General features: G+C 41.9%; 2 protein-coding genes across 2 annotated transcripts; one reads left to right on the forward strand and one right to left on the reverse strand.

Moving 5' to 3' along the window:
- The first annotated feature begins 1,976 nt into the window (after positions 1 to 1,976).
- On the forward strand, positions 1,977 to 8,187 carry LOC103707441 (cellulose synthase A catalytic subunit 9 [UDP-forming]). Its single transcript, XM_008791932.6, has 13 exons — positions 1,977 to 2,338; positions 2,468 to 2,663; positions 3,453 to 3,679; positions 3,781 to 3,877; positions 3,953 to 4,067; positions 4,157 to 4,423; positions 4,497 to 4,842; positions 5,209 to 5,472; positions 5,739 to 5,951; positions 6,095 to 6,302; positions 6,441 to 6,640; positions 6,991 to 7,344; positions 7,446 to 8,187. The coding sequence occupies exons 1-13, from the start codon at positions 2,264 to 2,266 to the stop codon at positions 8,028 to 8,030; spliced, it is 3,147 nt and encodes a 1,048-aa protein (XP_008790154.4). The 5' UTR covers positions 1,977 to 2,263; the 3' UTR covers positions 8,031 to 8,187.
- Positions 8,188 to 11,375: 3,188 nt separating this feature from the next.
- MEF29 (Pentatricopeptide repeat (PPR) superfamily protein) lies at positions 11,376 to 14,713 on the reverse strand. The gene has a single exon (XM_026804787.4). It carries the CDS (start codon positions 14,623 to 14,625, stop codon positions 12,241 to 12,243), a length of 2,385 nt encoding a protein of 794 aa, XP_026660588.4. The 5' UTR covers positions 14,626 to 14,713; the 3' UTR covers positions 11,376 to 12,240.
- Between the last annotated feature and the right edge of the window lie 1,852 nt (positions 14,714 to 16,565).

The following is a 16,565-nucleotide window of genomic DNA, read 5'->3' on the forward strand; positions in this document are numbered from 1 at the left end:
TGGAGTTGGATTGCATTGAGATCTGTGTGACGGGCGATCCGCTGGTAGGTTTGAGAGCTGTGCAGGTAGGTGGATGATAAAGTTGAGAGCACTTAGAGATATGTTCAATGGGTGATCTAATTGTGCATTCTTGTGAAAGATATAACCTCGATCCACCAGTGATGCTCTAATTTGGCAACTCCTTGTCATTAATCAAATGGATGTGGAAACAAAAAAGCAAAGTAGGTGTTGGGTCACTATGTGATTATCCAGAGAGGACAAGGATTGAGTCCAGCCTCCTTTCAACAAGATTTTCAACAGTAGGATGTTGTTAGTATATGCTTCACATGTTGATGGAGAAGTATCCAAGCAACCACACCCTTTTCCATGTCTTCAGGCGCAAGTTCTCCCAACCCCAACCCCAACCCCCTCTCTCCCTCTCTCTCTAACAAGCAGCACGGGACCCACCTGATGGCTGCCTCTCTCCCTCTCTCTCTCTAAAAAGCGCACCTGATGGCTGGTGGTCGCAATTGCTGGGCTAATTAGCCGGTGCGCTATCTCATTTTCCTCATGGATTTTAGCTTTCCGGCTCCTTTTCAATGGGCTGATCTTGCCGTTTGTCTCTATCGCCGGGCTCTCGTCAAATCCGAGGATAATCTTCTCCTATTTTTAACTGATTGTCTTAAGACCCACCATAGTTTTGAGCAACCGTGTTATAATTATTTAGTGTATCAGTACTACTTTCTGGGGGGGAAAAATCAATTTATGAGTTTTTGCATTTTGAGTCTATGAACACGATAGTAAAATCATATAACAATCATCATGAGTGCTATCCCATATCATTTTTTTTCCGTTTAAAATTATTTATCTACTATCTGATACTTCTTTTGATGGAAGGAAGCTACTCGATCTTGAATGCCTCGTGATGGCAGGAGAGTCTTTTAGCTAGAATTGGCCGCTGGTATTCCAGCACAGCTATATTACTCTCTTGTGATGTACTTATCATGTAAGCATGTAAGAACTAGAATATAATACTCCAAAATGGTCTTAAAAAAAAAATAGGGCTAAATATTGCTGCTTTGATGATTTCTAAATGACATAAATAAACTACTCTGGCAATTGTTATATTGCTATATATATATATATATATATATATATATATATATATATATATATATATATATATATATATATATATATATATATATATATATATATATATATATATATATATATATATATATCTTTAGACAATCTTGCCACGGTGGTAAGGTTGATAATGACGAGAACCTAATGCACCGAATTGTTTTATTTTTCATCTTTGGACAGCATTAACCAATCACCCCTTAGGATGGAGCAACACTAAATTTATTTTTGACATATCTATCACATTATTTTAAAAATAAATATTTTTGCACTGCCAATTGCATAAAAGAATAGTAGATAATAAAAAATTAATGAAAAATATCTAATATAAAAGACTTGTTTGATATTCTTCCTGTATTATTATGACCCATAATCTACTTTTGAGACATTCTCTTATTAAAAAATAAAGCCATTAACAAAGCCATACAACCCTAGGTAACTTATCTATGAAGCTCTTCTACGAGCCTAAATAGGATAAAATATTTGACCTATTTTAACGAATCTGTTTCCTTAAAAGGTTACTGATCTTCGCTCTAGAGTTATTGCTAAAACATGGCCCAAAGTCTAAAAAACAACCTTTCACCTTAATAAAAAAAAAAGAAAAAAAAGACCCAATGATGGATGCTACAAAATATCAAAAGTAATAATATGGCTGCCCAACTCGTCTAACTCATTTAACTTGATTTAATTTATTGTAGATCCAATCGATTACCTATTTAATAGAATCATATTGGATTTGGATTGATAGATATTTTAACCTAATTTACATTCAATCCAAACCGTATTTGATCTGACCTGACCCCACTCCTAAACATGGTCACAAAAAGGCCAAGCCTGCGTCAGTTTCTTCCAATGGGGCATAAATTACCGAAAAGAGCGCGCGGGGGGAGATGCGGATTGGAGAAGGGTTGGTTGAGCGGGAAGGGACATGCCCCATAGCTTCACTTAGCGGCAATGGAGACTCTGCAACCAACCAACCTTCGGCAACCAACGCATTAGGTGAGGGAATGAGACCTAAACTGAAGCCTCCTCGCCACCCCACCTTAAAAGACCAAGACTCTCAAGGACCGATCCAAAACCTCCTGCTCCCAATCCGTATGTGCTCGTCATCCAATCCCTGAACCCCGCGCGAGACTCAATGGAAGCAAGTGCGGGATTGGTCGCCGGGTCTCACAACCGGAACGAGCTTGTGCTCATCCGCGGCCATGAGGAGGTATTATGATTGTTTTTTGGATCATAAATACAATTCCAATGAGCAGATATAAACATGATCAGATTAGCTGTTCTTCTCGGAATGTCGTTTTTGGTGGTTTTAATGGTCTGCTTGGTTCTCGATTTGTAGCCGAAGCCGCTGAGGGCGTTGAACGGTCAGGTGTGTGAGATATGCGGCGATGAGATTGGGCTTACGGTGGATGGAGACCTCTTTGTGGCTTGCAACGAGTGTGGCTTCCCCGTGTGCCGGCCATGCTATGAGTATGAGAGGAGGGAGGGAACCCAGCTCTGCCCCCAGTGCAAGACCCGCTACAAACGCCTCAAGGGTCTGTTGCTTCTTCTCATCGCTTGGCATTTAACTCGATAGTACAGTAGCTCATAGTTTTGACAGATTATTCGCATTTCATAGCGCGATCCCAATAGAACATAATCATGAAAGAAGGAATTAATCTCTTGATTTTATTATAATGGCATCAGCCATGGAATCATGGTTTCCTGAAAAATAGAATCAAGAAGGTGATTAGAAGACGAATCTCACTAGATTAGGTTAGAAGTAAGTCACAACGATGTGTTCTTAACGAGTGAGCTTTCTGAAACTTTGAGTGGTTTTTCATCTTTTGTGGATGAACATGTCATGTTTCTAACAGAACTGCTTTTAGAAAACTTGATTACAAAATGTACTAAAATTCAATTTAGTGTTTGGAAACTGTTTATAAGGATATATATAGTTTTGACAAACAAATAAATAAATATAATTATATACCTAATTTTGAATTCAATTAAACTTTTATTCTGCATTAATAGATAGTATAACTAAACTGAGCAATTTAGATATTCTGATGATTACATTTTGTTTCATACAACATCTTGCTGTAGCACCTGGAAAAGATTTGTATGGGCAATTCTGAAAATTAAAAGAAGATGGAAGGCAAGCAATGTTATATTCGTAGGCAGATAATGAGCTAATAAATATTGATTCTCGAAAAATTTAAAAAAAAATTAAGTTTCACAAATCAGTATGGCCATTCTTACCAAGGGAGATGCATCAGAATTGCACTCGGTTCATCCCTTCTATTCAATAAAGGAGGGTGACAATAAGATTTTAAAATGTGTAGGGAGCCCAAGAGTGGAGGGAGATGACGATGAAGAAGATGTCGATGATATAGAACATGAATTCAACATTGATGATGAACAGAACAAAAGGCAACAACAGCTACAGCAGAACAAACACATCACAGAGGCAATGCTTTATGGGAAGATGAGCTATGGCAGGGGCCCCGAGGATGATCAAAGCAATCCTCCTCAGTTCCCACCCATCATAACCAGAGCTCACTCTCGACCAGTAACCTAAACTTCTTCCTCCTTATTTTCTTTCATTTCATTTTTTTCTGTGAATACATATGATTGAGTGTTCTAATGCACTTCCGCTGCATATTGTTTCAGGTAAGTGGCGAGTTCCCAATATCTAATAGTCATAACTCTGGAGAAGTCTCATCATCTCTCCACAAGCGTGTTCATCCTTATCCAGTGTCTGAGCCTGGTGGGTGTTGTATTTCTTGTACCATAATCAACTGCTGCAAAAAGAGGATAACTTAACCTTTATGGGGTTGAGCAGGGAGTGCAAGATGGGATGAGAAGACAGATGGAGGGTGGAAAGATAGAGTGGATGAATACAAATCAAAGCAAGGCCTTCTTGGAGGTGACCCAGATGACGACCCTGACATGTCCATGTAAATCTCCAAAAAATTGTTCCATTGTATGTTTCTCAAATTAAAAAAAGAAGGAACGAAGCAGCAGTGTGATAAAATCTATAATGCAGGATGGATGAAGCAAGGCAACCACTATCACGAAAAGTATCGATAGCTTCAAGCAAGATCAACCCATATCGCATGGTGATCGTGATCCGTCTTGTGGTAGTAGGCTTCTTCCTGCGCTACCGACTTCTCAACCCAGTCCATGATGCAATTGCACTGTGGCTCACATCAGTTATATGTGAGATATGGTTTGCCTTCTCATGGATTCTTGATCAGTTTCCTAAATGGTTCCCAATTGATCGCGAAACTTATCTCGATCGCCTCTCTCTCAGGTGACCACATTATTTCCCACTCTTACTTGAACACATTGTTATTTGAAACTTGACAGATCTGGATTTGCTGCAGATATGAGAAGGAAGGTGCACCTTCATTGCTTTCTCCTGTGGACATCTTTGTTAGTACAGTGGACCCACTGAAGGAGCCTCCTCTTGTCACTGCCAACACGGTGCTATCAATCTTGGCTGTGGATTACCCAGTGGACAAGGTGTCATGCTATGTCTCAGATGATGGTGCATCGATGCTCACATTTGAATCCCTCTCAGAGACTGCTGAGTTTGCTAGGAAATGGGTACCTTTCTGCAAGAAATTCAACATCGAGCCTCGGGCTCCCGAAATGTACTTCTCTCAGAAGGTTGATTACCTCAAGGATAAAGTCCAGCCAACTTTTGTTAAGGAACGGCGTGCAATGAAGGTTGATTAAATCCATATGCTGCAAATTTCAGGATTGCATACTATATCATGCATATTTAGGATTATGATCAGTAGTCCCTTAATTTAAGGAGACCATGTTTTTTATGGTACTGCTTACTTTCAAGTCATTACAGTCATTTTCTTGAATTTGTAGAGTGATAGATTCAGGATAAATAGATGATACTAAGCATATTATGTTTATTTTGAGCTAGGTCAATAACTCTGATTTTTTTTTTTTCATTTTGAAGATAAAATAGCTTTCATTTAAATCTTTTTTCATTTTGTCTCCTGCATTTAGCTTGAAACATTTATCACCTACACATGATATAACATTTCAATATTGTATTTTTTGCTCTTTCTCGAGCAGAGAGAATACGAGGAATTTAAAGTGCGTGTAAATGCTTTGGTTGCAAAAGCTCTGAAAGTTCCTCCTGAAGGGTGGATTATGCAAGATGGCACCCCATGGCCTGGTAACAACACCCGCGATCATCCAGGCATGATCCAGGTCTTTTTGGGCCACAGTGGTGGTCACGACATTGAGGGTAATGAGCTTCCTCGCCTTGTTTATGTCTCTCGTGAGAAGCGGCCTGGATTTCAGCATCACAAGAAGGCTGGTGCCATGAATGCTCTGGTATGATAAGATTCTGAGTCTCTATTTTATGATGTGATCATTCAGTCGAGTTCATTCATCAAATGGTTTTCTAAGTTCAACACATATCAAACGAATCTAGAAACCTAAAAGAAATGAAAAATCATCTGAACTTCTCTTTGCTTTTCTTTTCAGATACATTAACACATGATCTATATAATTATGAAATTTTGAAAGCAATTTGAGTTCGATTTTGGACTCTATAGTTGAGATCTTCCAACTCTGCTAATAACTGGGGTGCTTTGTAGGTCCGTGTCTCTGCTGTGCTCACAAACGCACCCTTCATGCTCAATTTGGACTGTGATCACTATGTGAACAACAGCAAGGCCATTCGAGAGGCAATGTGTTTCTTGATGGATCCACAGATTGGAAGAAAAGTGTGCTATGTCCAGTTTCCCCAGAGGTTCGATGGCATTGATAAGCATGATCGATATGCCAATAGGAATACCGTCTTCTTTGATGTAAGAAGTCTAAGCTGCAATCTTCATTTCCTTACAACTGATCATCGAATCAAGATAACTGAGCATAAGCATCAATTTCCATTATTGTTTTTCAAAGATAAGAGGAAATACACTGAAATCTGATGATTATTGTCTTTTTGCAGATAAACATGAAGGGCCTAGATGGAAGCCAAGGTCCAGTGTATGTGGGTACCGGGTGTGTCTTTAGGCGACAAGCCCTCTATGGTTACAATCCTCCTAAGGGCCCCAAGCGTCCAAAAATGGTGATCTGCGACTGCTGTCCATGCTTTGGACGCCGCAAGAAGCTCAAGTACTCCCAAGGTGGTTCAAATGAGCAAGCAGCAGATGGAGGTAGGCCAATCTAAGCCTTCAGTGCTGCTTCTCATGTTAGAGTAATTAATTTGTGCTCAAGTAATGTGGTTTACTTTTTATTCTGAAGTGCTCCACTCAAACTAAAATACAAGCATTTCATTACTGAATAACAATTAGGGCTCGGTGACGGCGACAAGGAGCTGTTAATGTCGCAGATGAACTTCGAGAAGAGATTTGGGCAGTCAGCTGCATTTGTGACATCAACTCTAATGGAGGAAGGTGGAGTTCCTCCCTCATCAAGCCCTGCAGCTCTGCTCAAGGAAGCCATTCATGTCATCAGCTGTGGCTATGAAGACAAAAGTGAATGGGGATCAGAGGTAACAAATAAATCACCTGCTTGATGGTAATCTACGAACAAAAGTGTAACCCAATGTACAAGTCTCCCGCGATTGCGGCGTCTAGGGAGGGTCAAATGTATGCAGCCTTACCCCGCATGCTGAGAGACCGTTTCCATGTTTTCAATGTGCGACCTTAGGTCAAAATGAAGCTAACTTACTATAGTGCCATGGCTCACCCCTCATGGTAATCCATGAACAGAAGCAGCAAAAGTCTAGAACAACTTTCCAGGAGATAAATTTAACTAATTAGGCATTTGAATTAGGCTATAGCTTGCATGCTCATTTGCTGCAATCTGAATCCCTGGTGACTTCTTGTTTATATTGTGCAGCTGGGTTGGATCTACGGGTCGATCACAGAGGACATTCTCACCGGGTTCAAGATGCACTGCCGGGGCTGGCGCTCCATCTACTGCATGCCAAAAAGGCCAGCATTCAAAGGGTCAGCCCCAATTAACCTCTCCGACCGGCTGAACCAGGTGCTCCGGTGGGCGCTTGGCTCGGTCGAGATCTTCTTCAGTCGCCACAGCCCAGTCTGGTATGGTTACAAGAATGGGCACCTCAAGTGGCTTGAGCGTTTTGCCTACATCAACACCACCATCTATCCCTTCACCTCTCTCCCCCTCCTTGCCTACTGTACTCTTCCTGCCGTCTGTCTACTTACCGGAAAGTTCATCATGCCGACGGTTCGCATCTTCTTATTTGTTCTCTCCAATCTGATCTCTCTTGAATTCCAACTTCCGAATGTTCATGGTAACTGATGATGCTATCTCTGCTAATTATCCAGATTAGTACATTTGCCAGCCTCTTCTTTATTTCACTCTTCATCTCCATCTTTGCGACGGGCATCCTTGAGCTAAGGTGGAGCGGAGTGAGCATCGAAGAATGGTGGAGAAACGAGCAATTCTGGGTCATTGGTGGCGTCTCAGCCCACCTTTTCGCTGTCATTCAGGGCCTGCTTAAGGTTCTGGCTGGGATAGACACCAACTTCACAGTCACCTCCAAGGCTACAGATGATGAGGATGAATACAGGGATCTCTACGCCTTCAAGTGGACTACTCTTTTGATTCCCCCTACAACTTTATTGATCATAAATCTTGTCGGGGTTGTCGCAGGGATATCGGATGCCATAAACAATGGGTACCAGTCATGGGGACCTCTCTTTGGGAAGCTGTTCTTCGCCTTCTGGGTTATTGTCCATCTCTATCCATTCCTCAAGGGTCTCATGGGCAGGCAAAACAGGACCCCTACCATTGTCGTCATCTGGTCCGTGCTCTTGGCTTCCATTTTCTCATTGCTGTGGGTTAGGATCGATCCGTTTGTGATCAAAGCCAAAGGTCCGGATGTCAGGCAATGTGGAATCAATTGTTGATCCATCTTCTCTGCCTACCTGGAACTGCTTGTGCTTTCTTCTTCATCAAACGAGTGACACCAATGTGAAATTTTGTATTATACATGAACTGGATTTTCTTTTCGTATTGAGATTGCTTAATTGCATTAAAAAAAAAGGCATATTGAGGTTGCTCGAAGAATTTTGCTAGAACTGCTTGATGTAGTTGACGCGTGTTTGGTATCTTAAAGTGTACATTGTTGATTACTTTGACAGAAAGAGATAGAGAGGGAACAAAAAAAAAAAATCTTCCTCGAACTCCCCATCAATCTTACTAGCTAGAGGTTTGTCTGTCAATTTATGTTGTCCATCCTGGCATGGTTGGCAAGTCATATTCACCTCCGTATCTTTGCTTATAAGATGACTAATATTTCTCCATCTTAATGTATTTAATAGTCTTCCATCTCTGAAATCATCATTAGAAGTGAATGCCAATTACTTCTGGTACAATGTTCCTCATATAGACCTCTTCAGCAGAATTAACTGGCAACCGCTTTGTGCATTTCATTGCCCAATGCATTATGCAAGATAACATGCATGGTTCAGATACAAGGATCAGGTATGGATCACACTAACCTGGACTCAGACCCATGCAGCCGTCCAAGGATCTCCTGAGCTTGGACCGGACTCAAGGGGACCTTAACGAACCTGACCCGACAAATATCAGTGAGGCTTGAAGTAGACACCATCCAAGGAAGAACCCTAACAAATGACAACATCATATCTAGGTCCGCTTTTTTTTGTTTGGTAAACAGAATTTATTAAACCATTATAGGATAAATACAACCATAGGCATCAGAAAAAAGAAATATTTAACATATCAGTAAGGATATCTACAACAGTTGTCTACAAAGCAGATAATGCCATCCAGTCTGCAAGTGTTTCAGACTCTTGCTTCAAATATTCTAAATGCAATTCAATTTCGTGTTAAACTCTTGGTCAAGTTAGACTAGGACTTGCTCCACATGGTTCAAATCCATTCAAATTTAATCAATCACAAGCACCATGATCAGCCCATGGTCAGCCTCCATAAATCTGTACTGTAGTATCCCCTAGTCCATATAGGCCATAAGCTAGGACTCCTCTGATACTATTTGTCACAATTTAAGGCCTCACCGAGAAGGACTAGAAGAAAAATGTTATTTAGGTTCCTTGACCCTATATAAGTATGATGCAATTCAATCTATATGAACCACCATTCGAACTTTTCTCATCAGATCGACTAGTTCTAAGATCTATCCAGTGCATAACTAATATGGGACTAAACATACGTCCGCACGGATCCTTAAACGTTTCATCTTCGATGAACTTTGCAATGTGGATACTGTCTCATGGATTGCTATGTTCTTTGGGTAGACAGACGAGGGGGTATCCCATTGAGTCTATAAAGTTCTTTTCTGATGGGAAATGGACAGGCATATATAGTTCCTAATTCAGCTACGGTAGCAAGTGCTTCTTTCTGCTTCTGCACGGTTGAAAGACTCGAATCTGGGCACGTCTCTTCAGATGCTTGGGATTAGGCTAGGTCTAGAAGAGCTATGCCGGAGTAATGAATGCACTTGTTGATATGCAAGGAGGAGGTATTTCAGTAGCACTGTCACAGACTCAGCATTGAAGTATTGTTCCCTCCTTGAAACATTGTACATGTATGGTTGATATGCTATCTCGAGCTGGAAAGGCTGAGGTGGCCTTGGAATTCATAGAGAGGATGCCGATGCAAGAGATGTCAGCATGTGGGGAGCTTTTCTTCGTGGTTGCAGACTCCATGCAAGGTTGGAGTTTGGAGGAGTGGCAGCGAAGAAGATGATGTAGTTGCAGCCTGACATTTCCAGATTACTATGTTCTGATGTCCAACTTGTACGCTTTAAATGGGAGGTGGGATGAAAATACCAAGACCAGGGAATTGATGAAGGAAAAAGGGCTGATCAGAATACAATCCACCATCCCTTACAATGGAGTCACACATGGGAATGCATCACCAAATTTAAAAGGTTCTCTGGAACCTTTGGCACGGTGACTGGTTCTCTTATGGACGCCAGTTATCTTATAGACAACAGCTTTCATGTTAACAATGTCGCATTCAGCTTTCACTACTGGATGCATAAACATCTTGTTTTAATGCTCCCAATACATTTGGAACTACCAGCCATGTTCAGACAGGATGCGATGAACCGAAGTGTCCCTTACGGGGTTGCCCCACAAATCAGAGCAACTGGAAACTCCAAATCAATAGAATGCAATGATTTCCATCAAGAGAGGGCGGGCTTTTGATAGTCAGGAGATCTGTCATGTGGCAACACCTGCTTGTGTGATGATAGCATTGTAGCAGTCCTTCGTGAAGAGGCAGAGAAGAGAAAAATTATCTATCAAAACTAACCTCATTTATTTTGGATAGGTTTGAAGCTTCGAATTTTTTCTATCACATGATGCTTTATCTACTTCTAGTATCAGCCGATCTTGGAGATATGGAAAAAAGCCGGTGGATGCATGGGTTTGTGGAGTAGGCTGTGCGGCAGACGCAGATATTTCCTATTAGACCCTACAGATGTGAGCAAATTTATGCCAATCAACATTGCGAAGAGGGTTTCTCATCAGATAATGAGGAAAAATTTAAACCTCATGGATGGCATAGTGATGGGTTATGTAAATTAGTAATGCAGATGTTTCAGACATTGTTTCAGACATGACATTAAACAGCAGAGAAGCTCAATCCGGTATGCAGCACTTCCATAGCTGGAAGTTTTTCTGAAATGAGGAAATTTCTCTCAAATATCTACTAATTCTAGTATAGAGGGAGATCACTGTCAGTAGTTTATTTACAACTTCATATTCATAATTTGAGATGCTTTAGATATAGGCACTGCTGTATCCAATAGTATGATCGAATGAGAAACGATATTGGGGAACACGTTTGATAAACATAAGTGCCCCTGTATATGCTAACATCAAGTTAGTAGAATGCAGTGTTTTATCTTTTCTAAACCAGTTTTGTAATACTCAGTCTCAATGGAATTAATAGAGCTGTTTCTCAGAAAATATTCATCTTCCCTATTGGACAGACCCTGGCTTGAACTTCCTTCACTAGTCTTCTGTTATAGAAGTCTGTTTTAGCAAATCATATGGCTCAAACCTCGGTTTCTGTACAATATTATGTAAATGTATACTTCAGTTACATGAGATCATTTAGATACAGCTCATCGAAGATTCTTACACGTGTGAAATTCATTATTATGTGGGGGTACATTATGAAGTTCTTACTTTGTGGAGCAGATGAATATTACAACCATCTGTCTCAATAATTTTACAACAACAGCTTCCCCACATGAATGATGCAAAATGATTCATATCATCGATCATAATTGTCAATTTCACAGGAATATGGTGATCATGACTTTGATATTTATAGGACAATTAATGAAAGCACAAGTCTTATTAACCCCATGTAGAACTGTTGCCTTCTTGTTTTGCCAGCATATAAGCCACTATTTATCCAATTCTTCTCTTGTTTTAGATTGTCAGTGTCCAGGAGAAGACTGCAACTTCTATAACTGGTTGAAGGCATCTCTATCAGTGAATATTAAGCCATCTCCATCCTTCGGGAATGCTGTTGTAGTTGGTTTAGCTATATCGTTTCTGCTCAGTGATTGACAAGAATCAGGATCTATCTCAGATACCTGAAGTTCAGACTTACTGCTCCCAACAAAGGATTTCTGAAATGAAGTCCAACAGACGTGCTCCTTGTCTATGCGTAGTCTGCATCATTTATAGCTTCATATCTGCTGCATTTGTGAATTCTCCCAAAACCATTGTAATCGATCCATCTTATTCCTGTTCACGCAAGGTCATATTGATCTATCTTATTCCAGTATGACCATAAACCGATTTTGCTGATTCAGGAATCTTAAATCACCTCCGACTTGAAGTAGGATTGACAAAATAAGTTTTGTGTAAAAACTCATGTAAAAATGCCACCATATGCATATGTATAACACAACTACATTTTCAAAATTTAACAATATATTAAATAGATAGACACCCTTCTTTTATTAGTTTGAACAATGTGAATTGCCTGTTACACTTTCAAATGCAAAATTTCCAGAGCAGAACGTATCTGCTCTGCAGCCTGAACTCACAACTCGGATCATTTAAAATTGCAACAGATCCACCAGAGCACAACAACATGACTTATGCATCACCAGAAATCCCCACAGGAGCATGCCCCATCTTTAAAATGGTGGAACCTTGTGGCATCCCTCACAATAATCAAACGCTGAGTAATCCTTGATATGAATTTGGTTGCAGTATGACAGTCTAAACACACCCTAAGGTTCTTGATGATCCTAATCTCGCTCCCTGGCTCAGTGCTAATAAGCCCAAAGACAATAGCCAGCTTCTCACTATGAACCTTCACCATATGCTCCTTCTCTTCCTCCTCCACATCATAGAGTGCAACATCAGTCTCTGCACGATACCCTGCCTCAACCATCTTTCCAGTCAGTTTATCCAACATCGAATAGATCAACACTGACTGCGGGTGAGATCGATCACCAGAAGTAAAAATATGCACCTCATCTCTAATCTCAATCAGAGTGCATCCAGGTGTTTTTGGCAGCTTTCTACTCTTAGCATCTTGTTGTCTCACCATAGCTGCTTCGGGGTAATTACGATTAGCAGAATATATGTTAGAGAGCAGAACATAGTAACTAGTATTCTCAGGTTCTAGTTCAAACAACTTCTCCGAAGCTAATCGAGCAAGACTAGTTTCCTTGTGTTTCATGCAAGCACCAAGCAAGGCACCCCAAACACCAGGACCAGCACTCTCGGGAACCGTCTCTATAAACTCAAGGGCCTCTTTTAGTTGCCCAGCTCGTCCAAGGAGGTCCACCATGCAAGCATAATGCTCTGGCCCAGGCTTAATTCCATGGTCACATGTCATGGACCAAAAGGCAGCACGGCCCTCTTCAACCAATCCCCCATGGCTACATGCATATAAAACCGAAAGGAATGTAACTCCAGTGGGAGCAATACGAGCATTTAGCATCTCCTTGAAAAGCTTCAAAGCTTCAAGGCCTTGACCATGAAGGCCATAACCCAATATCATTGCATTCCAAGATACCACATTCTTCTCCACCATACCATCGAAAATTCTTCGAGCTTCCATGATGCTCCCACACTTTGCATACATGTCAATAAGAGCCGTCAAAACATAAACATTAAGCTCAAGATCCTCCTGGGTGATTATCTGGTGGACCCATTTCCCCAAGGTGAGAGCTCCAAGCTGAGCACATGCTGAAAGGGTGCTCGTGACCGTGATTTGATTAGGTCGGACATTGAGATCTTGCATTTCACGAAACAGAGAGATCGCCATCTCCGTCAATCCATTTTGGGCGTACCCCGATATCATTGCATTCCAAGAAGCCATGCTCTTCTCTGGCATTGCATCAAAAACCTTCCTTGCAGCTTCCATCTCGTTCAATCTACAGTAGACAGTAGTAAATGCGGTCGACACTGGCGAATTCAGATAAAGCCCAGATTTTATAGCAAAGCTATGAATAGATCGAGAAAGGGATTCATGCTCAAAGGGACTGGACACTGGAATCAACCCTACCATGGTGCTTGAATTAGGCCTCCCTCGAAAAGCTAGCAATTCCCTGAACACGTCCACAGAAGATCCAACAAGCCCATTTGACGAGTACCCAGATATCATCGCATTGCAAGCTATCAAATCCGGCTCATCAATCTGTTCAAACAAGAACTTTGCAGCTGGGATCTCACCACACTTGGAGTACATGGAGATAAAACCAGTCACGACATGGGAATGGAATGCCAAGCCCGATTTCATACCTAAGCAATGCACCGTCATTCCCACGATCAACTCTTGGAGCTCCGCGGCAGCTGGGAGGACCACAGCCAGGGTCGTGGAGTCAAACCGCGCACCAGTCATCACCATTTGCTTGAAAACCCTTAACGATCTCAAGAAAGCGCAGTTCTGAACCAACCCAGATATGAGGGTGTTCCATAACACGGTGTCCGGGTCGGGAACTCCATCGAATACCTTCTCTGCGGCCGAGACCTGGGAGAAATTGAGGTAGAAGTCGGTGAGGGCGGAGCCGACGAAGGGATCGGTGGCGAAACCATCAATGATGACGCGGGCGTGGAGAGCGCGGCCGGGGGCGGGGGAGAGGAGGGAGGCGGTGGCGGAGGCGGCGAAGGCGTAGGTGAAGGAGTCCGGACGGAGGTGGGGGTGGGCGCGGCGAAGGGAGGAGAGGAAGAGGAGGGCGGAGGAGGGGGGAAGGGAGCGGAGGAGGACGTTGAGGAGGAAGAGGTCGGGGCGGGGGACAGAGGAGAAGAGGCGGAGGAGGTGGGTGGGAGGGGAGCCGAGGTCGGCAAGGCGGTGGAGGAGCTTGGTGGTGGTGACGAGGTCCGGATGGCGGCCGGAGAGGATGGCGTGGGCGAGGATCTGGTCGAGATGGCCGAGGGTGGAGGCGCCGGAAATGAGGTCGAGGTACAAGGATCGCCGGCGGAGGCAGAGGGAGGTGGCGGCGGAGGAGAGGTAGGAGGGGCTGCGCCAAAGCATCTACCCATCCAGTCGTAGAGTTCGGCGGCAAGGAAAGGAGGCAAAAGGCGGGAGGACACTCGAGGTTTGCTTCTGAATTATAGTGACCGTCGCTGGATGCTTGCATTATTTTTGTGATTTTATGCAAGGTATTATTAATTGTTTTTTATAATTTCCTTTTTAATTGGAAGAATAATTATCCAAGGCTTTTTTTTGGAGGGTATAATGGCCGGTCCAGTGTTGGACCGGACTATAAGTTTTAGTCCCTGTTGACCCTTTTTGTAACAGCCGGTCCATCCCGATTCTGCCTTTCAATTTGAGACGAAAATAGCTCTCTTCCTCTCACCGATTCGGCTTCATCTCTTTCCATATTTCCCTCCTATCTTCCCACAGATATAGCTCTCATCGTTAAGGCTTCATCTTTTCCCCTTTTTGTAATCCTATCTTCCCACGAAATTTGCCATCTTCCTCGCCGATTCCGCTTGATTTTTAGTCCCCGTTTCAAACCCTAAGACCTTAAACTCTATCCCACCGGCAAATCACTCTTGCTCCCTTATCCTGTTAATCTGTTCCTCTCTCGACTCTATTTTCTGGCAGATCTCCGACTGAGAGTTCTGAGTCGACGGCATTTTGTCGAGTCCCATTTCAGAAGCTATCCTTAGAGCTCGCGACTTTGCCCTGATAGTTGGTAGCCGGCGCTTCACTCGTTATTGCTTCCCAAACCTTCTCTGAGGCATATTTCTAATCCTTCGACGGTTTGTAAACCCCTGCATCATACTTCCTTGAATTGTTTTTCCTAACAACAAACTGTTCTATAGTATTGTAGGGCATTTTCTTAAAAAATGTGCGAATGCTTTGGATTTGAGAAATTAACAGATAGAGAAACTGTGATAGCAAAATGGAGATTCTTGTCTTGAAAAAGCTTGATTATTTGGTTCCATTTATGTTCGATATTATAGTTTTTAAGATCATTCATTATCCCGTCTATGTTTTACTCAATTATATGTTTCTATATTTGAGTTGATTTTATTCACAATTATTGTTTGAATATATTTGTGTTGCATACATTTTAGATGGCTCCTATTCAGACTAGACGCAAAACACCTGTTGTTGGCCCAAAAAATATGGTCAACGGTAGGTGTTACTTCAGTCATTTTATCAATTTCATCGTCACCCTATGTCTCATGAACAGAAGGTTAGGATCACCAGCACACCTTTTGGGCATACACTAGGTCTTCCATATATTAAACAGAGTAGGCCTGTCTTGGACACTCTGCTCTCCTTCTGGGATGATGACGAGGAGGGTTTTTGGTTTGGTAAGGTTATAGTGCCTTTTGTAGGGAGTGATTTTGCACTAATCCTTAGTTTGAGTACGACGGGCGATGAGGTAGAACTACATAGGAAGGGGAGGGTTACGTCTGACCTCATCATCCGTTTTTTTTAGAGGGACCACAAAAAATTCAATAGAAATGCAGTTACAAATCGATTACAATTTCTTGTTGGAAAGAGCAGACAACAAGATGTAGAGTATTTCACAAAATTATGGGTTCTATATCTCTTTGTGACTATCCTCTTTCCAACTATACACTATTATGTTTCTAAGGCATTATGTTCATATCTTGATGATTTAGACCGCTTAGGTTCATATAGTTGGGGTCTTGCCGTTTTTGCTTTTCTTCGCCAACAGATACCTAGTCAGGCCAACAGTATGATCAGGTCAAGGAATATCACCAGCAAGGGATCAGCTAGATATATGGATGGCTGCATGGTCGCTTCGGTGGTAAGCATCTTAATGTTTGTTTTAAATTTTATTGTTAAGATATATATTTACTTCTAATTTGATGTTTACATTGATTTTTTGCAGGCATGAGCTGTTTAGCATGCGAACAGCTTTTTTGGAAGCCAACGACCACTCTTCATATATCCACGCCTCCTGCGTTGGAGCAATGCCCCATTCCCTC

The sequence above is a fragment of the Phoenix dactylifera genome, chromosome 2 (genome assembly GCF_051530095.1).
Source record: "Phoenix dactylifera cultivar Ajwa chromosome 2, Ajwa_hap1_PhDact_Kaust_v1.1, whole genome shotgun sequence".
Taxonomy (NCBI): Eukaryota; Viridiplantae; Streptophyta; class Magnoliopsida; order Arecales; family Arecaceae; genus Phoenix; species Phoenix dactylifera.